At 43.5% G+C, this 20,406-nt stretch overlaps 2 protein-coding genes across 3 annotated transcripts in view; one reads left to right on the top strand and one right to left on the bottom strand.

The window, feature by feature from the left end:
* Positions 1-15,549, top strand: part of LOC110973432 (integrin alpha-9-like) — a 26,574-nt gene extending 11,025 nt beyond the window's left edge. Inside the window, exons 8-25 of the mRNA XM_022224275.2 lie at positions 807-944; positions 1,914-2,022; positions 2,436-2,530; positions 3,390-3,520; positions 3,933-4,084; positions 4,213-4,367; positions 4,890-5,009; positions 5,727-5,809; positions 6,055-6,199; positions 6,767-6,871; positions 7,561-7,724; positions 8,546-8,855; positions 9,257-9,364; positions 10,247-10,405; positions 10,689-10,802; positions 11,831-11,935; positions 12,550-12,675; positions 13,162-15,549. Coding sequence (XP_022079967.2) covers positions 807-944; positions 1,914-2,022; positions 2,436-2,530; positions 3,390-3,520; positions 3,933-4,084; positions 4,213-4,367; positions 4,890-5,009; positions 5,727-5,809; positions 6,055-6,199; positions 6,767-6,871; positions 7,561-7,724; positions 8,546-8,855; positions 9,257-9,364; positions 10,247-10,405; positions 10,689-10,802; positions 11,831-11,935; positions 12,550-12,675; positions 13,162-13,308 — 2,466 coding nt within the window. The 3' untranslated portion in view covers positions 13,309-15,549. The remainder of the gene's footprint in view (positions 1-806; positions 945-1,913; positions 2,023-2,435; positions 2,531-3,389; positions 3,521-3,932; positions 4,085-4,212; positions 4,368-4,889; positions 5,010-5,726; positions 5,810-6,054; positions 6,200-6,766; positions 6,872-7,560; positions 7,725-8,545; positions 8,856-9,256; positions 9,365-10,246; positions 10,406-10,688; positions 10,803-11,830; positions 11,936-12,549; positions 12,676-13,161) is intronic.
* mmut (methylmalonyl-CoA mutase) overlaps positions 15,106-20,406 on the bottom strand; it is a 19,535-nt gene continuing 14,234 nt past the window's right edge. For both annotated transcript variants that reach the window (XM_022224255.2, XM_022224254.2), the window contains exons 16-19: positions 19,822-19,962; positions 18,759-18,886; positions 17,671-17,759; positions 15,106-16,969 (exon numbers count right to left, since the gene is read on the bottom strand). In XM_022224255.2, coding sequence (XP_022079947.1) covers positions 16,887-16,969; positions 17,671-17,759; positions 18,759-18,886; positions 19,822-19,962 — 441 coding nt within the window. In that variant the 3' untranslated portion in view covers positions 15,106-16,886. The remainder of the gene's footprint in view (positions 16,970-17,670; positions 17,760-18,758; positions 18,887-19,821; positions 19,963-20,406) is intronic.

The raw sequence follows: 20,406 nt of genomic DNA, 5'->3' as shown, positions 1-20,406 counted from the left end.
GTCCCTGTTACATGTGATCTTTGTTATTCGACATGGAAATATCACCGAATGATGTTTGAATTGATTTCAAACTATTACTATTTGTTTGGCAGGTAATTTGCGTTAATTCAACACCCTGGGAAATTAGAAGATGTGTTCAGAACTTGCAACATCATATGTCAGATGTGACTGGGACTCGAATAAAATGGACCCCTAACTTCTGGAATTACCCCTGAATAAAACTCCCCGATTGTTTGGCTCCTCAAAGAACAAGTTTGACCCTCCTAAATATTTGGCTTTGGATTCGTCTTGAAGGGGGATCTATCGAGGCCCGCCCTCCCGGTCAAAAGTGAAAAAAAAAATGGAAAAAAAAAGACGAGCCAAAGTGAAAGTCACTAGAAAGGAGGAAATGGGCTGGAAGACACCAGTTTTACCTGAAAGCACCTGTTTGACTGTGAATGGCTTGTCCTCTTCTCCACCTTGCCTCTTACCCCCAGCCTCCCCCCTCCCCCCAAAAAATTGGGGGGGGGGCAAATGCCCCAAACATAAAAGAGTACATGCTCTTGGTTTGGAAAAATGATGAGATGAAAACATTTCAATTTCCGTCCTCCAAAATCGTGGTATTTACTCTCGTGTTGATGTCGATGCATTCAGGGACCACTGGCCAGTGCTTCTGATCCATATATTGACATGCTTTGTTGTGCTTGCGTGAGACTTGTTTGAAAAGCTTCAAAGTTCTTATAAGAGACAGTTCACTTGTGAGCGGAAGCCAGATACGGGGCCAGTTATTTTATGGCTGAATCGGGGGATGATTTGATATTGCGCAGGTGAACTCGTACTTTGGGGCCAGCGTGGAGGCAGCCGATCTGAACGGTGACGGATGGTCTGATCTGTTGGTTGGTGCCCCGCTGTATTCCTCCAGTCAGGATGAGGGACGCGTCTATGTCTATATCAACGATGGAATGGTAAGTCTTGCCCTGGGTCCAAAGCGGCTTGGACCATGCATATCGGTTTGTGAGTGCCCTTGTGATCTCAGATGTTGCCTGGAGTTTCACTCAAATGAGAAGGGTGGTTTGTCACCTGGTGTCGCCGCTTGTCTTGGCAAAGTTGTCTCGAAAACTTTTGTAACTGCCAGCAACCACGAACAGTGCCATCGCATGTCAAATGCGACCCACTCTGTGAAAATGAGTCACAAGTTGCCTGAGTCACTTTGGAGTACAAAACGTCCTTCAGAATAGTTTGCATGGTGTAAATCAAGAGGAACCCACAGCATTTCTCACCATGGAGTATCCACTTTCATCAGGATGACAAACTGAGTGATACATCAAAACAAAAAACTCAATTTGCTCTCCCGAATGCAAATGAAAACTCAAAAAGTGGCCATGGTGACTTATGACTCATTTTCACAGAGCGGGTCACAAATGTTGTCCAGTCAAATGCTGTATGGTTTCGAATGATATCCAGGCCCCCATCCGCCCAACAAAGTCTTGAATTGGCAACCAGTAAATGTTAACAAAGACATTTGTCATTCTAACGTTTATGACGTGTTTTTCGTGATCGTGGGTTTTTTGTTGCTCTCGAGCTTAAGATGGGAATTCAAATCCATCTGTTTGTTACATACATGTATCATGACGCAGGGCAAGTCACTTTACCCTCGTGTGCCTTTCTCCACCTTGGAATATAAATATGTAAATAATATACAAATATAAATAATGTAAAAACTATTCATTGCGATTTGACATTTGTGCCACGAATGGCTACACTGAGCTGTGTACTCACCTGGGAGAGGAGACGGTATCTGGAAATCTCACATTTTGGAGAGCTCGACAAATGGAGATAATGAAACTTAAGCGATGCCCTTGAACGAGAAGTCTTGTCAGGTACTGCTTGCGTTATAAATGCTGTGTTAATATCGTTATTTTGTTTCAAACCAGGGCAATTTGGAGATGAGGCACAAACTTGGAGGGTCCAACGTTGTAGGGGCAAGATTTGGCTTTGCGATTGAGAGTATACCAGGGGACTTGAATAAAGATGGATACCCAGGTAATCGACAGAGGAAAATCAGAATTAGGGTAAAATGCTATTACAGTGAACCAGAGTTCTAGAACTTGTAGAATTTTAAAAAAATTAATTTTAAAGTAATGCTGATGGGTGGAAGTGTTAAGGTCACGTTGGAATCAAACTTTTGGAGTTATGGCTATGTCCGCTGTGAGCATGTGACCACGTATTTGAGATCAACAAGGACTTAGACCAAGCTGTCAGCATGTTGCCTTAGAAAGGTCAGTAGCATCGTCAGGATCGTTAATTAGGCCAGATTGGATCTGCAACCATTTTTCAACCCCCCCCGGCCGATTTTGTCCATCGGCAGCACTGCGCTCCTGCTACGGCCCGGGCGCCAGGCAGAATCAACCAGCAGTCTTCTAATGGATGCTAACTGAATTTTCTTGACTGTGCAGATGTTGCCATCGGTGCTCCATACGAGGATGAAACGAGTGGCGCTGTGTACATTTACCATGGATCTATCAGCGGCATCAACCCCAAATATTCACAGGTAGGTGGTTTACTTTTCCAGACGTACACATTCTCCCAAACCAGTGGCATAGCTAGGATTTTATTAGTTTACCAACACAATTTATTTTATTAACCCTAACCCCCTAGGGTGTATGTAAAATCGCATTGAAATTGGAGGATTTGGGACTGTTAGGGTTAATTACCAACACAAAGGTGGGGGGGGGTCTCTCCGTCCCATATCTTGCTTGAAATGTTTTGGAGGGGAAAGCTTTTGTTAGCCTTGTTCAATATCCATTCATCTGTTTTTTTTTGGGGGGGGGCACCTGGGGGGGCATCAGGAATTTGTGGGGGGGGGACATGTGCCTCCAGGCCCCCCCATGGCTGTGCCACTGTCTCCAATAGCTCTGTAGATCATTCCTTCTGTGTTAAAAACAGTTGTACAATAGTGTGAGGCATGGTGTTGTCGAGATATTTTGAAGGGATAATGATGTTTAGGCAATAAGACCTGGTTTCCGGGAATTTTTGGGCAGTTTCTGCTGAGAAAAAATTAGCAGAAAGTTGAATTGTGAGAGGAAATTATGAATTCGGGAGATGATACTGAGAAATTTTATGCAAAAAGAAGCAACATTTTATGAATTAGAAGGGTTTAGGAATATGGATGTAAATTGATATTTCTGGAACTAAACTCACTTCTCCCTTGATGAGATTTTAGAGAAAAATGAAAGTTCTTTTCAAAAGTGGAAAATCCCGATATTGTATATTCAAGAATGGAAGTGTCCTCCAAGAAGTTTGCAAGAAAAGTACTGAAAATTACTGTAACTGATTACAAGAATGACAAAGTCCACTCTTTACTAGTTTCACTATTTCTCGCCGTGAACATCTTTTTCCTTAAACTGCAGAGGATAGCCGGCAAGAGTTTTAATCTGGTCAGCTTTGGTGCCGCACTGTCCGGTGCCCTGGACTTGGATGGTAACAGCTATCCTGATCTGATCGTCGGCGCGCATCTGAACAACTCAGTGGTTTATCTCAGGTAAAAGCCCTGGGTGCTCTTCTTGGTCAGAAACTTTCTTTCGTGGGGGCTTCAAAGGACAAACTTTGCACCGGACCTTTTTTCCCTTGTGATGTCATTTTCCTTTGAACAGATGTTTGTTGCGCCTATATTTGTACATGCTTGCGGGTAAAATTTCCGAATTCCAAGAGTCCTGTAGCATTATGTCACACTTTGTTCACATGGACTCTTTCCTATGGGGGCTTGATGGATGGCCTCCCCCCTCACCAATACAGGTATGACTCGGACTCGAGTCACTTTGACAAATAACTCGGACTCGAGGCTGCGCACTCAATCTTGGACTCAGACTCAGTGTTTCATGACTCGAATACGACCCACACCAATTTTTTTGGGCCGTTAAAAATCGGTCCCCTTGGTTTTAATTTTCTGACAGGACCAAGCCGGTCATTTACATGCAAGCCCAAATGGACCTATCACCTCCTACGCTGGTACTCCGCAATGCCAGTGACGTCAGCAGACAGCCCATCACGTGCACCGTGAGTTTCTGCATGACGTACAGCGGTGTCAGTGTGAACTCCTCCCAAGGTGAGGACCTCCGCTGCTTAGTCAGTGATTAGGCCTGCACCTGTGCGGGTCTCAGTGGAACCAGTTACTCGTTTTCCCGTCAGTATACTTTGCTACAGCTGTATACGATGCCCTTTCTTTCTTTGTAGATGTCGTATACACATTGGAAGCTGACACCAAGGTGTCGTCCATTCTGCAGTCGAGGGTTTACTTCGGATCGTCAGTTTCGGCCTCAACTGTTGAGGAGATGATTTCCCTGGTTACCGGTACCCAAAAGTGTCTCAACCATACCCTAACCGTCAAGGTAATGCTTTTCTATGTTCACGCTGTTTTTCTGTAGCCGTCACTGTGCATATTCCAACCATTTACTACGGTGCGTTTCCAGATGGTTTTGAGGCCATTTGAGCCACAATTCTCTTTGAAGTCACGCCATTACAAACTCTAGAAGATTCCGCATGAATGGTTTTACGCGTTTGACCGCTCGACCTGGATTTATTTGTTTTCCTGGGTATTGTTAGAACGGGGTCAACAGAACTGCAATTAATAAGCACTCGACCACTCTCTCTCTTCAACCCCAGAGGGTCGGGGGTTCGAATCCAGCCACCGGCCCTCACCTTCGAGTAGTGCCGTCATTAGCCAGGTAGCAACTCGCAATGCACTGGCATCCCGTCTGGAGAGGGAATGGACATGTTCTAACGACTAGCGATGAGCCAAATCAGCTTAAAACAGGCTTGTTCAATACACCTTCAACTGAGAAATCACAGCCATTGGAAGTGACCACCGATCTTGATCAAATGCCAACCTCATTTGAACTCTTCTGTTTCAGAGCTTTGTGCAGGACTTTCTGAATCCCATCACCGTCCAGCTGTCTTACCGGCTGAGGGATAGCAGTGACCCGTTGGCTCCCGTGCTGAGCCCTTCATCATCGAGTGGAATTCAAAAAGAGGTAGGAATCGTTCGGCGGGGACGTTGCTGTGGGCCTCCCTATTCCTTTGCCTCTGTCTGAAAACAGTCATTCCCCACTGAAAACTTTTTACTGACTAAAATGAGCCTCCAACATCTTGAAATCTTGATTCTAGCAGGGTATTTTCTCCCAGACAGAGTCTCCTAACTGCTCTGATATCTGTCCTTCAAATTGATGAATGGGAAGAGCCACCAATGTAGTGCTGGATGGCTCAGTTGGTAGAGCACCGGTATGGTATTCCGGAGGATACAGGTTCAAATCCGGCTCCAATCAATTTCTTTGCTATACATATAACCCCCTAGTCAGTTTCTCTTTATAGTTTATTTCACAATTTTCTTCTTCGAAGCTGAAATATTGAGACTGAAGTGTCTTTGTTGCTCATCGTTTAATAATCAGTGATGTAATTTTGCTTTTAATAAAGTGCCCGGAGGGAAGGGCACCTTCCCTTTTTTCTTAACACCAATTAATTTCACGCTAATTGCCCTTGTAGTTGGCATTTGCCAACCCACATTTGACATTCCTACTACACTGCTCTCTCTCTCTTTCACTCTATGTAGAAAACTGAGAGAACAAACTCTAGTCTGCAGATCGCGCGTCAACCTTCCATTCATGAAAATTGAAATCTGTTGTCAAAGCCTTTCCACCTTTCTTCCAATATCACGAATGTCACCCTACCATGTCTCAAACTCTGCCTCACAGATCGGTTTTGCCAGAGATTGTGGTTTGGACGACATCTGCGAAGCAGATTTGCAGTTCGTCAATTATTCTTACAGCCTCTTGAGGTTAGTGAAATCTAAACCCTTTCATGATTGAGGGCAATTTTCTTGTAAATTGTAACTTTTAGGCTTGACCCATTCTTTTGTATTATAAAGTGACCTTTCTCATTGCACACTTTCTTCAGAACCTAATGGGACAACCGGCTTGTGTGCCTAGATTAAGCCATGCATTCGTTAGAAACTGGACAACTTTGAAAGCATAATTTGAACCAGCACTTTTTTTAAGCATTGTTTGTGGCGTACAATTTCAGTGGTCGGGAGGACATCTTTTTGGGAGCTGATTCTATTGTCTACATCACTGCCAAGATAGCCAACGTTGGGGAGGAGGCCCACCGTGCCAGGCTGGTCATCACGCACCCAGAGAATGTGGTCTACGAGGCCGTGGGAACGCTCGCAGTAAGGAATTTATTAAGAGGCCAGAGTATTTTTAATTTAGCTAGGATTGTGCCCAAAAATGGCCTTTCCACACTGCAGACTTATCTTCGATTTTGCACAGTGCAGGGGGTGCATCCAAGGGGGCATGAGGGGTGCACATGCCCCTTTTTCAATTAATTAATATAAAAATAAATTAAAAAGAAAAAGACAGGTCATACTGCCTGATATTGCACCACAGAGCGCCTAGAAGCCAAAATGGACCAGGACCCCATGCCATAAGGGCTTCGCACCACAGGTTGACAGGCATTTTACCATTGCTGCTTTAGTTCAATCCCCCCCCCTTTTGGAAAATCCAGAACCACGCCCCTTTTAGTAAAATCCTGGATTTGCCCCTGCAGGGTGACACATTTTAATCCATCTGCCGCCCCCGATGTGGCTAACTGCATGCATTGCGCACATGTATACAGATAGCCACATCCTGTTTACATATCCCACGTTGCAAAGTGCTTAAAGTGAGGTACACGGCTTTGATTAGACAGCCTTGATCAAGGCTACAATCGGCTTATAGCTGTTGCATACTCTCTTCAGACTACAGAGCTGATGCCAGTGAAATGCGAGCCTGTGTCCTTGGAGGACGGCAGCAATCCGTACGTGGACTGCAGCATTGGGAATCCGCTGAAGAGTAACGGCGAGGTACAGTGGGATACTGGGCAAGGGGTTTTACCTGGCAGGGGTTCAAACCCTGGACCGGCTGATTGCAAGCTAGTCTCACATGCCACGACACATTAATGTTTTGAGGGTGAAGATGTGAGGATTAAATTTTTCCTAAGCTTTGTGGTGTATTTTGTTCAGAAAGTAATTTGCAAGATTTTTCACAAAGTTTTTTGGATCAGTTGAATATTATTTATAGCATCCTGTTTAATATTTTAACTCTGAACTTTGTGAAAAAGTTGTGATGTGAATGGTAAATTATATTTTCTGTATTTATTATTAATAATCATTTCTGGTAATGACACCAAGGATTCCTCAAAAGTGTCCTCGGCACTGTAGCTCACAAGCCTGAAGAGACCTGTAGAGAGGAGATAATGAGAAGCAGTCACAGGTTTAGAGGTGGGAGGAAAACCCCAGAGGAATATTCTGGGTAAAACCCACAGAGCCAGGGATTGAAAACCCAATCCACATGTGGACCGGGCCGGGATTCGAACCCAGACCGCAAGAGGTGGGAGGCGAGGAAAGAACCACGACACCCACCTGACTCCCCTGCAGGAGAAATGATGTCTTGGTATCAAATCACAGTTTGATTGGAATTTCAAGAAATAAGCATTTTTTTTATTGTCACTGCTGACTGAAATTCTGTGAAATGATGACTTTTCAACATCCAGGTGACCCTGCAAGTGCGTATGGACATCGGTAACTTGGCACCAAGCCAAACTGACTTGAATGTGTCGCTGGTTCTCTCCACCAGCAGCACTGAGCTTGAGTTGGGGGACAATGAGGCACTGGTCACCATACCAGTCACCGTACTGGCAGACGTGACCGTGAAAGGGTCAGTGTAGGACCGATGGTCAGATAACTGGGCAGCATGGGGAGTGGTCGGAGGAGGTCTTGTGATCGTGAGGTTGCACAGGGATAAAAATGTCGTACCCATGTGCAACTTTTTTTTTGCATAATCAACAACATTGCCTGAAGATCAAACCCGATACACAAATATGCCTTACGTTAGATTTAGATTTCCCAACTAGATGCATTTGGTTGTAGGCATACAAGCTGCCATGTTAGGTTGGAGTTAAACAGTCGGGAGTCTGTGTTTATTAACTAAGGGCTGGTATCCAGCATTTGCAAAAGGGGTTCCCCAATAGAAGTGTAAATTTGGAAATGTGAGCAAGGCAGGTAATAAAATAAACAATAGAGAACGGAACAGAAAGCAGATGAAAAACGTAAGGAATCTCTGTTCAAAACAGATTTGAAAAAAATTGGGATCTACCTCCAAGTATATGGGACAACTCGGGTTTTGAGTTCCAAACGAGTTAAAGGTTGTGACACTTATTTCACAGGGATCTGGATCTCAATCAGTGATCCCGTTGCTGGTTCACTCCATCCATTCGGTGGGTTCTGGTTTCAGTGAACCAACGATGGCTAATATTAACCGAGAGCGATTGGGATCTGTGTGAAAATAAACGGGCCCACAATCTCCTTGATATCATCGAGTGTAGTGTTTGTAACATTTGCATTGGGTGGGCACAGGGGCTGACGGTATGCCGGATGCTCCATCAAGTTTCCATCTCCCCTCCGTTTGGTCTTGCCCAGGGATGTTTGTCTGAAAAGGAGCTGTGTCGTTTTCTTTTTTGGTCTACGATATTTGTGCAGGGCATTCACTCCTGAGCAACTTGTGTACAGACAAGACAAATACAACTTGAGACAGTACTTGGGAGATGTCTTGGCAATTGTTCAACGTCTGCGCGACGCCCAGACACTGTCAACTCCCGCCGACCCACCAGTAGCCATTAATGTAGGCAGGGACAGGCCGGAGGGCGCTATCAGCATTACAGAATCGCCGCTAGTCATAGGCACGCCCAAACTGAGCGACCAACTGGACCAAGACCGAGACCTGGAGGAGAACGTTGAAACGTTTGTCAACGATACGGAGATCGGGCCGACATTTGTGCAGAAGTTAGAGGTACGGGTGCAGCATAGTCAGTAATATCACAGAGTTTGCTAAGTGAAGGAACTTTTTTGCTACCAAGTATTGGTTGCCAGCCAAAAGGCAATGCCATATACTCTGCCTTTGACTGGCACCCAGTTGATGTTTTGCTTAGCATGGGAATCTGTTACGTAAAATTGCCCACTTTGTGTGTACCTTGGGCAGATTTGGAGGGGGGTACAGTGAAGGTCATGCCCCCCCCCCAAAGAATTATAGGGTAAATTTCTTCATTTCTGACAATTACTGAGGCGTTGAATGTTGAAATTTGAAAATAGCAGGAAAATAACATCTCTTCTTCTCCTTTTAAAGCGACGCCTTTTGTAAGCATGGCAAAATAGTACTTTGAAACACGATCTCAATCTTTTGTCCTGTACTAGATCAGTAACTTGGGGCCAGGTCGTGTGCCTTACGCTAGCGTGGTGAATGTCTCCATCCCGTGGAGAACACCCAAGGGAGACTGGTTGATCTTTATCACTCAGGTGCAGGTAGGTTAGCACCAACTCAGATAATGTGGTCTCCATCCTCCTTTTGAAATTTAGAATCCAGGGAAAGCACCCTCCAGCGTCAGTTCCAGTTTTTTTCAAACATCTAAGGGAGCTAGATAAGTCTCGGGGATGTAGGCTGGCTTGGTTCCGAGGGGGTGCAATTTTCAAGAAAGCGGAACTCCAATTTCCAGCATTTAAACGAGGAAGGCAAGTGCACACGTGAAAAGCAGATTGCCCAGATACATGTATTTGTTATTTAATATAACGATGACCGAAAAGTAAAATAATTTTACTTTTCGGTCATTGTGTATCAAACCCCCATGTACTTTCACTTTAATAAAATAACATACTGCTGTTTGGTTTAAAAAATGAAAATATGAACACCTCAAGCTGAGCTCCCTTCTGCTGGCGGGGGGTGGTCCGCAGCCCCCCTCCCCATTCTATGCCCTTGGGTCTTGTGCTCGGTCTTATGACTGGTCTTATGTCTAGTTTTGTGTCTGGTCTTGTGTCTGGTCTTGTGACTGGTCTGGTGTCTGGTCTGGTGTCTGGTCTGGTGTCTGGTCTGGTGTCTGGTCTTGTGGCTGGTCTGGTGTCTGGTCTGGTGTCTGGTCTGGTGTCTGGTCTGGTGTCTGGTCTGGTGTCTGGTCTGGTGTCTGGTCTGGTGTCTGGTCTGGTGTCTGGTCTGGTGTCTGGTCTGGTGTCTGGTCTGGTGTCTGGTCTGGTGTCTGGTCTGGTGTCTGGTCTGGTGTCTGGTCTGGTGTCTAGTCTGGTGTCTAGTCTGGTGTCTAGTCTGGTGTCTGGTCTGGTGTCTGGTCTTATGATGGTCTTTGACTACGCCACTGTCTCTCACATATCTCGCCCCGCTTCTTGTTGACTCAACAGGGCAGGGACGGTGTTGAGGCCTGCAACCTTGAGAGCTTGCTGGAGGAACAGTACCAAGGCATCTTGACGTTTTACAACAAGTCATCAAATGCCAAAGTGGACAGGAGCGATAGGACGAATCAGGAAAAAGAGAAAAGGGGCACATTGAAAACCACCTTTGTGAGTGCTGCCTTGGAAAAATTCTGATTGGTTTTCAATTTATATTTCTTGTGTTTTGGAATGAATTTTTGGGGGGATTTTTACTTGTACTGTCTTCCTGTTGAATGTACAAAGTCTCTTTGAGTTAAAGCAAGGCTACAACTTGGGCGAAATTTATCAGGGGCACTGAAAATGGAAGGGTGGAGGTAATGGAAACAGGGACGGATCCAGGGGGGGAAAAAAAAGAGAATAGTTACGAGGAATCGGGTTTTATAATCAGTTTTGCAATCCTGGTCGGTTTCAGGACTGCACTTCGGCGGAGTGTGTAACCGTACAATGTGAGATTGAGCCCCTGGCTGTGAGAGGCAGTTCTGTGATTGAGGTCCACGCTCGTCTCTGGAAGTACTCCTTCTTAAAGGTGGGAAGTTGTGTACTATAAACAAAAATCAGCCGTGAACCAGTCAAGAGATGCATAGAATGCATAGCAGTTTGGTCGGTAACCAGTTCTTTGCCGAGCTCAAATTTCTCTGCTTAGATCCCTGTGCATGTGACACGAACCCCAACTGTGGGCCTACTTTGGCTTCTTAAGCATACTAAAGGCTCAGTTGTGGCGTTAACACTTTACCGATGCACTGTGGTTATGAACACTGTATATCTTGCACAAGAACCGTATAGGTTGGCTGACAAATGTTTCCTGAATGACCCAATTAAAAACTGCCACTTCAAAGTTTCCTCAATGTACCAGAACGAACTAGATCTTAAATTTTGAACAGCCTCCCTTGTTATCTGTGGCGCCTTAAACAGGGACTCTCTTGTTGAAGTTATTGAAACAGATTCCCCAGATTTTGTTGTAATGGACCTTTCCCATGAAATATGCAAATTGGACGGGCACATGTGCGCTACTACCGCTGGTTGGCAAGTGCTGCCATCAACGCTGTCGGTAGCGTAGGCGAGCTGCAAGTAACCATAACCTGGAACGTTGACGGTCAATCAAAACCACATTACAGCCTTTGCCCGATACTTGAGCACGTTTTTCTCGAAACTGAGTGAAGGTTTCAGTGTCCTGAGGTTGGAAATTAACAATTCATGGTCTTTAACTTTGGCACTCATGTCAAACTATACTAGCACAGAAATGATAGTGGCGCACGCATGGAGATTTGCATTGTTACGTCAGAGATATAAGCAAGTTTGCCAACCCGTGGTAGTAATGTGCAAGCACCTGTCTTATTTGCATATTTCATGGAAAAGGTCCAAAATTTGCCCAACCCCTCCCCCCCAAAAAAACCCTACCTCTTTCCCTCCCCATTAAAAAAAACACCCTTTCAGATGCTGGCAAAGATGATTAGATGGGAAATCAAGGTCCAACCTTTGTCTGGACGACCTGTAAACATTTTCGTCCAGCATGGCACCTGGTTTTCCACTGTTCTGTGTTTTTTTTCATTTCAGTCTCGCTTTGGATTGGTCACGATGAAGACTAAGGCCGTGCTTGAAGTAAAAAATCCCCAGGATCTGTTCTCGCAGCCAGACGGCCACTTGCCAGACGAGACCACCGTAAGTCAACGAGAGCCGTTTCGTTAAGCCGCATGAACAGCAAGCTGGTGCGCAGAGCATCTGGCGGATGTCCCAATACTTTCATTTACTTTCAAGCAAATTCCACCCGGTGTAAAAGTCTATAAATTGAGAAGGTTTTAGGGCCTGAGGTTTTTGATTTAAGCAGAATTCTTTCGAAAAGTTTCTCCAAGGCAAATTGGTCCACGTCTGTTCTTGGCGTGGTCTTTTGTGCGCAGAGCTGAAATCGAGCCCAAATTAAGTACCTCATAGGCCTTAAGTTCCAGTGCTCTGTAGGTTTGAAGCGCAGCACTAATTTCATTGTGCTGGTATGTGCAGAAGCCTTTCATTTCATATTGATCCAAAGCTTTACAACTTAAATCTGACTTCATAAACGCCCCAGACAGTTTAGCCCGGATCTATACTCACCTGCGGCTGAAAATGTGTGTTGTATGGAAGCCACTTCCTATTCTCTGAAGCTTTTTCCCATTGCCAGTGTAACGTCGCCTGCCATAGCCGGGTAACTGGCTCCTCACTGATAGATTGGGATGCATAGCACCCTCTTTGGTTAGTGCAGTGCTATTATCCTGACATTTTGGCTCGGTTCCCATTGACAGGTCAAGATCACCATCTCAGCCCAGGACATCGAAACGCCCAAGCTGCCCCTCCCGCCCTGGGTCATTCCCGTCAGCATCTCTGTGGGTATCTTCCTGCTGATCATGATGGTGACTGGCATGGCTTGGGTGAGCCCTTTTGCAGATGGTATCTTCTAATCCTATTTGCTCCGTGCATGACCCGTTGAGGGCAGCACATAATTACTTCTGTGACCATGCAATCAGAGAGTGAAAGCAAACTGCGGACAGGGTCCTCTTCAGTTTCAGTAGAATTTTTCAAAAGACCAAGGTCACTAGGATGTAAAGTGACCTCAAGTTTTGGGGACCCAGAAGTTGGCTTGAGAACTCTCAGTCTGATAACCATTATCGTGAATGTTCCAGATTTTTTACTGAGACATGACAGGCTGGACTCGACCTTGTCCAATCTTGAGATTCATCAATCAGAAGGCATGCCACTTGTCCACTCCTTCATAAATTCAACAACTCCACTTGCTCTTGACATTGCAAATTTGAATTTGAGGTCGACTTATCAAATGCTCACCCAGTCCAACTTCCTGATGAATTTCGCTCATCTGTTCCCCAATTGCTCTCTCTTTCTCTCAAAAACATGCACAGGGGGGGTTCTTTCAACGGAAGAAAGCCGAGAAGCTGAAACAGATGAGGCAGAGCCTAATTCAGGCCGACCAACAAGAGGAGGAGCTTCTCCAGCCAGAAGGCGAGGCCAAGGGCTACCCGGATAAGAGTGAAGCCAGATACAGCTGAAGTCGCCATGTGTGTCACCAGGATTGTTTCCTTGGGGAAGTACTTTAAACCATTAAAAGTTGAAAGGGGTCAATTTCTATTTTTTTTTTCAAGGAAATTTGTAATTTTCATCCCTTTTTGTCTTTTTTTTCGTTTCTTTCAATTTTTTCCCTCATTCAATATTATCTCACTTCTACCCTTTTGTGACGCCCATAAAATTTCCGTTAAGTACATCAGCCAAGGAGACACTGTGAACAATTTGGGCGATTGGCAGTGGAGAAAAAATACCCACCAGGGGCCCAAAATGCTTTGTTATTCTCAGTGCACCCTGAGAAAGGTCAACATCTAATTCCAACCTTGACCCAATGGTGACTCTTAATTTTCTTTTGCATATGCGTGCTTTCATTTTAAATTGTCTTCTCTCTGAATAATCTTAATATATATACAACGTATTAGGCTTGGTTGTATACATAATTTGGCTATTTAAAAATTTGCATAAATATTCATACATCTTATACAGCTATTTAAAAACAAATTTTGTTATGCAATTGAGGGCGCTCTTTAGTGTTTTTACTTGCAAGGTTAACCCCTTGGAGGTTTCTATTTCTCCAGTCTAATTTTTGGGGAAAATTTCGAAACGGACAAAACTGCAAATATGGCATTTAAAAGCACCAGAGTACATCAAAGTCATCACAGAATACATTCCTCAATTGTTTGGTTGTTCTGGGTCGAATTTCAATTAAATTACAAGGCTAAATAAACCCTCATAGCTTTTTCTCCAATTTTGGAGGAAATTCCTTTCAATGGGACTAAAGAGTGTCAAAACACATTTCCCAGGTGTCAGAGGAAAAATCGGGGTTTGACCAACTTTGAATAAAACTGCAAGGCTAACCCCTTTGCAGTTTTGTTTCAAATTTCTGGTAAATATTAAAACTGGACTACACGGCACAGAGAGCATGTGTAAGTGCCAAGGTACATCAAATTCATTTCAAAATACATTACTCTGTTCGAGTAAAGCTCATTTTTTTTAAAACCTAATTTGAATGAAATTACAAGGCTAACCCCTTGCAGCTTTTCTCCCCAATTTTGGGGAAATTTTTTTTGAACTGACTTGAGTATATAGAAAAGCATCTAGAAGTGTCAAATTGTATCAAATTTTTCCTGCAATGCATTTTCAATTTGTTAGAGAAAACATCAGTTTTCAACCAAATTTGAATTAAATTGCAAAGCTAACCCCTTGTGGGTTTTTTGTTCAAACATCTATACAAAATTTAAACTGGACTAAATTTCACAGAAACCATGTAGCAGTGTCAAATAGATTTCTGAGTTGTTAGAGAGAAAAAAAATTAGTTTTGACCGAATTTTAATGAAATTACAAGGCTAACACCTTGTAGCTTTTCTCCCCAATTTTGGTGAAATTTTTTTTGAATGGCCTAAAATCCATAGATAGCATTGTCAAATACATCAAATCCTGTCTCAAAATACATTTCAGAGTTATTAGAGAAAATGTCAATTTTTGACCAAATTTAAATTAAATTGTAAGGCTAACCCCTTGTGGTTTGAATTTTGAGTTGAAAAATGAGAAATTTAGAAGTTGCTGGAAATTGCTCATAATATTTTTTTGAGATAAAGGAAAAGAAATGAAGGTCTAAAAACTCTCCGCCTCCTCTGAAAATGCATTTCAGGGGGATTGGAAGAAAAGTCCAATCTTGGCCAAATTTGAAATAAAACAGCAAGGCTAACCCCTTGCAGTTTTACTCGAATTACAAGCAAAATGAAACCTGCAAAATGAATGACACTCAAAAGCAGGGACGGTAAATCATTGCAATTGAAGCCATAAAATAAACATTTATTCAGGAATGTCGTCTTGATATCACTTTCTTTTTTTACATCTTTGACTTTCGATGCACCGTTTTGCATCACACTCATCACAGTGAAATGGTTCGGCGCCTTTCCAATATGTCTGTCTTTTGGCCTGTTCTGTACCTGCATCTGTTCATGTTTCACTCCGTTACGATTTCAATGAACACTCGGCAACGTGTGCCTGTGATCACGTGGCCCACCAAAAATGTGTCTATGGAGAGGCGCCTGCATGCGTCATCGATACTGGATAATCCTTTTTTAAACCTTCGTATTATATGTTTCGACTACTTAGGATTAGTAGAAACTGTGCCAAATTATATGTATATATATGTTGTATTTCTTTCAATTTCATTTAAGAGTTAAATATACTTTCCAATGGAAAGTCATCCATTCTTTGTTTGTTATAAAAACCACAGCATGTCAACTCTTATTGAAAGCAGTGCTATTGTTAAAGATTTATAAACACAATGTACAAAATATGCACAACTTTTATAGACAGACAATAAACCGATGCCAAGCTGCAGATCTTAAGCTAAATATGTTCCAACAATGCTTATTTCTATGTGTAGTTACCGACAATTAATGCCACACACAGCTTTGAAGTCTACTGCTGAATGGTTATGGAAGCATTTCTCGCCACATTCACCGACTTTCTGTAGCAAATACCAGTTCATGAAGGAAACTGTTTCAAAATTATGCATGGCATATTCAGTTATTTAGAAAGGGATTATTCTCAAATGAAATTGAATGCACCTGTATTAGAATGTCTCTCTGTATATACAAAATTAGATTATTACGCCACTTTGATATTGGAAAAATCTAAAAGAACAAACAGAAATATGAAAAGTAAAGTTGCATTTCAATGTGGTATTTACAATGTCCAACTTTTGTCCCCCGCTGAACAATGAGTGGAAGTATTTCATGTGGACATCACAAGCCATTTCTGTTGTGCGCCAAGTCTTTGGCGGGTTTCTTCCTTAACCACTTGCTGCTGGGTGGTTTGAAAAATGCGGCGCACAAACACGAGCCATTTTCAAGATTTTCAGTTTTCAAAATTCCTCAAAAATTCCTCATTTCCATTTAACGGACATTTACACCCACACGAATGACTGTCTGGTGGCTACTCTAATCTGACAGACAAAATCTATTGATGCCCGAGTACTTCAGCCAGGCCTGCAGCCTTGTAAAAAAGAATACGTGTCCGGTAACGGCAGCGGCAAGTGGTTAAGGCAAAAATTGGCAAATGTATCTCAAAGTGCTACTCCGTCTTTGTGCTCATTCAGTTGGAAACTGTGTGGGCAACTCATAATGAGAGGGTGCCGGCTGCACCCTCGCGCTGTCTTTTACAAGTTGGCTGAGCAGTGCCCGTCTGTTTCACAAATCAAAGGCAGGGCTGTTGTAAACAGTTGCGAGATGGGAAGAAATCTACCAGAGTGCGTGGGCGTGGCATAAAGGGCAAAGGTCATTCAGACTGAGAAGTGATCACCCTGGTTGTGCTGCGACTTGAGCCTTTCACGTTTCCACACACAGACATGGCCAAAAGTGCAGGTCAAAGGTCACAAACAACCAATGAAGTTACACAAGATTTCCAAAAGTTGAATCAACTCTAAAACCTCGCCATGCTGCACATGTGATTGAAGAGGTTTCTATGCTCACACAATACCTGTGGAAGTTGAACGTGAAAGTTCGAAGGTCATTCTGACAGCCAACAGGATGTCACATCCGGTGTCATGCGATCAGTTGCTGCCACTCATCCTGTGGTTGAGGGACTCGGCGACGTCGTCGATGACTTTGACTGCTGCTACAGGAATTCTTGTCCCTGGGGATAAAAAAGTTTAAAATGTGGAAAAAAAATTATCTTTCTTTTTTAAAGGAAACTGACAAGAATGGTGTTACATCTGTGCTGCCTTGATCAATCAAACTGACGGAAGTAAGATTTGGACCTTAAACTTCCCATTTCATCTCCGGTTGAATTCCCAGTAATCCCTGTAAACAATCCTAACTACGCAAAAACTAGGAACAATGCTTGGCAAGTTATTGACACATTGTTGAAAATATGTGGGTCACAGCAATGCTGAATCTGAACCAGTGTTCTAATCGACACCATCATAAGACCCTTCACAAGTCCAGTATCAAGTAACAGAGTGAACAATGTCAAAGGAATGCTTTTGATGCCGTTCTTTTGAATGGCTTGTGACTTGAATTCAGACTGGAGGTCTTGTGTTGCTCTTGTGATGGTCTTAGGAGGTCTCGACTACAACAACGAATCCTGATCCCAAGTGAAGACTGGCCGGATCAGGAATGGGCTTCCAGAGCTATGGTTAGTCAGTTACTTGTATACACAGCACGTGCCCACTTATTTGTGACAAGCAAGGAACCAGACCTTACTCTAGACCCACATTTCACATGTGGCTTACCTCTTTTTAACATTTTACCCTATAAAACTTGAACAAAGTGTTTGAAAATGCAAAAACCGAGGTGATAGAAAAAATTAAGACACACAAAAAAAAATCAACTGACCTGGTCCAAAAATGCTCTTGACTCCTTTTTCATAGAGGAAGTCGTAGTCCTGTGGAGGAATGACTCCACCAACAATCACACAGATGTCCCTGAAAAGCATGGAGGAAGGCGGTGAGAAACAAATCAGCATATCAATTTGGAAATTTACCCGAGCAAACTACTGTGAAGGATCAGATCGTTTAAAGGGCAGCCAACTCTCAGACTGAAGTCTAGGTTTTTTCACGCTTTCACGCCCACAAGGGATTTCTCGCACCAGAAAAGGTGAAGCAAAAGCAGTAATGAAAACCTGTATTTTTCCGACCCGTCTTTGCCCTGTCTTTACTGAACACCGACAACCTTTCCTGGTCCGTTCATGGCTCATTCCTAGTAACATATGAGTAACTTGATTGGCAGCAGCAATGTTACGCATGATTTGTGCGTACAGAACACACAGCCAGGGTTGACGTTGGAAGCCCTGTGCTCTGAAATTGCCAAGAGTGGTTGCCGTGACGTGCGGTGTGCTTTCAGGAATGACAAACGTGAACCGCTTCTTTTCTGATTACACCAGGAGATTTACAAATGCTGTGCGATGGCATGCAAAACAACCACGGCCAAGTTTACTTCAGACAAATACATCCGGGAAATCTTGGATACCAGATCATAGGCTGAGTATAAAACATGACCTGAAATTTCAAAGTCGCGGGGTCTGTGTAACCAACGGCAGATCTAGAACCCATTTTGGGGGAGATTTGCCAATCTCTTAATGTAATCTTACAGGTCTCAAAAAGGCTAAGTTTGAGAGCATTTGACACACTTTTGGGAGGGGAAGAAAATGAACAAATACAAAGTAATTCTCCATAAATTTCCCCCCCTCCAAAAAAGCTGACTGGGTCTTTTAATGGGGATCATGGCCCTGTTTCCGCCTTCCTTGATCCACCTGTAAATTTAAAATGACTTCAGTGAGGATTAGATGAAAGGCAACAAAAGCACGTTAACAGTCTGAGCCGGGTCAAATTAGACACACAGTGGCTGTGACTTCAGCTGTTTGCCGTGAAACCACTTGTGGAGAGTGGCTGTCACAGCCGTTTCGGATGCGACCTAGGACTCACCCTCGGCCCATGTTGTTGAGGGCTCTGATCAGCTCGGGCACCAGCGTCTTGTGGCCAGCTGCCAGGGTGCTGACCCCCACCACGTGCACATCCGAATCGATGGCCTGCTGGGCGACCTCCTCGGGAGTCTAGCGATTAAATATCGGTACTCAGATCTCATTTCCACAAGGGCAAATTTAAAAAAGAAACCAATGCACGTAAATGCAAAGTTCTCGCAAACTTAAACATATATATATATCACTGGAAAACTTTCAAACAGATCATAAAAAAGGCAGGGCCTGACATTCCAGTCCTGACAAATCGATTTCATTTCAAAGATTCTGCCGGGAAGCCTTGACAAGTGAAAAACAATTTCAATTTATTCATCGTCAGATTTTGAGACGCTGTTGAACTGACATCCTCTCAGCAAACCAAAAAATCTGATCATGCCCCACTTAGGTGAACAAGCAAAAGTTGCCACTGCGCCGTTGCTCCGCACATCTTCAGCGAGTGGCAAAGGCATACAAACAAATTGGAATCGAATATCTGTGATGCAGAAACATGTCTAAAAATGATCGTGATTTTTTGGCAAATACTCTTGGGGCATTCTTCTGAGTTTGAGAGAAACGTTTCACTAAAACACAACATGTTCCGAACTGTTTTATAAGTGCAACTGGTTTTTCTGGAGCCGCTGTACTGAAGTTTAACAAAATCTTGTCATGTTTAAAGCCAAATTTATTGATTTATTTCTATCTGTTCATCCAACGGCGCATTTAGCGCCAATTACAGGATGAAGTGACAATGAAAGAAGACGATGAAGACATGTTCATTTTTAGAAGTGAGAGGAAAACCCCATATGAATACTCCAGGGAAAAGTTCACAGAATCAGGCAGAGACTGAAAACCCAATCCACATGCTGACCAAAGTAGGATTCGAACCCGGGTCACTGAGGTGGAAGGCGAGGAAAGAGCCACTACACCAACCTAGCTCCTAAATATTTTTGAATAAGGACTTTTGGAATGAGGACGCTATAGAACTGATTTGACCATCTGTGCAACGGGATATTCTGACGTCGGTTGATTACCTGGAAGAGAGGGCCAATGTCCACGTCAAAGCCGAGATCGGCAAAGCTGGTGGCAACCACCTTGGCCCCCCTGTCGTGCCCGTCCTGGCCCATCTTGGCCACCAGGATACGAGGCCGACGTCCTTCCTTCTCTTGGAACTCCTGAAACACAAAAACAAAACATGTAAATGGAAACTGTCCAACCTCCGTTCAGTGCGCTTCCTTGCCAACGCAGGATTTTTGCAGAAAAACTAATAGACAAACTTGTGCACTTGGTTAAAATTTAGATGAGAACCGGTTGCGATCTGTATCAGTCTCAAACTGTTTTGGCCGGTAAACCTCTTTTTTTTTGCTCAGCAAATGTTCTGTGTGCTTGGTAAACGTCAGTCAAACGTAGTTATTTCATGTAGCTATATTAATTTATAGATATTTCATGGAGGGCTGTGTAGATTTCTGTGATTTAAAGCAAACCAGAAGTTTAATACTTTGAAGGAACTGTTCGGAAGCAGAAACTAAACCCTTCTTACTGGCAACTGATTACTAAAAAGCTGACCACCATTTGCAGCTATTAAAGTTGTTCAGAAATTACAAACATTTTCAAGTCCA

This window comes from Acanthaster planci, linkage group LG17, assembly GCF_054643075.1.
Source record: "Acanthaster planci isolate LZ-2023a linkage group LG17, COTS_SCS, whole genome shotgun sequence".
NCBI lineage: Eukaryota > Metazoa > Echinodermata > Asteroidea > Valvatida > Acanthasteridae > Acanthaster > Acanthaster planci.
This window is presented reverse-complemented; position numbering and strand designations above follow the sequence as displayed.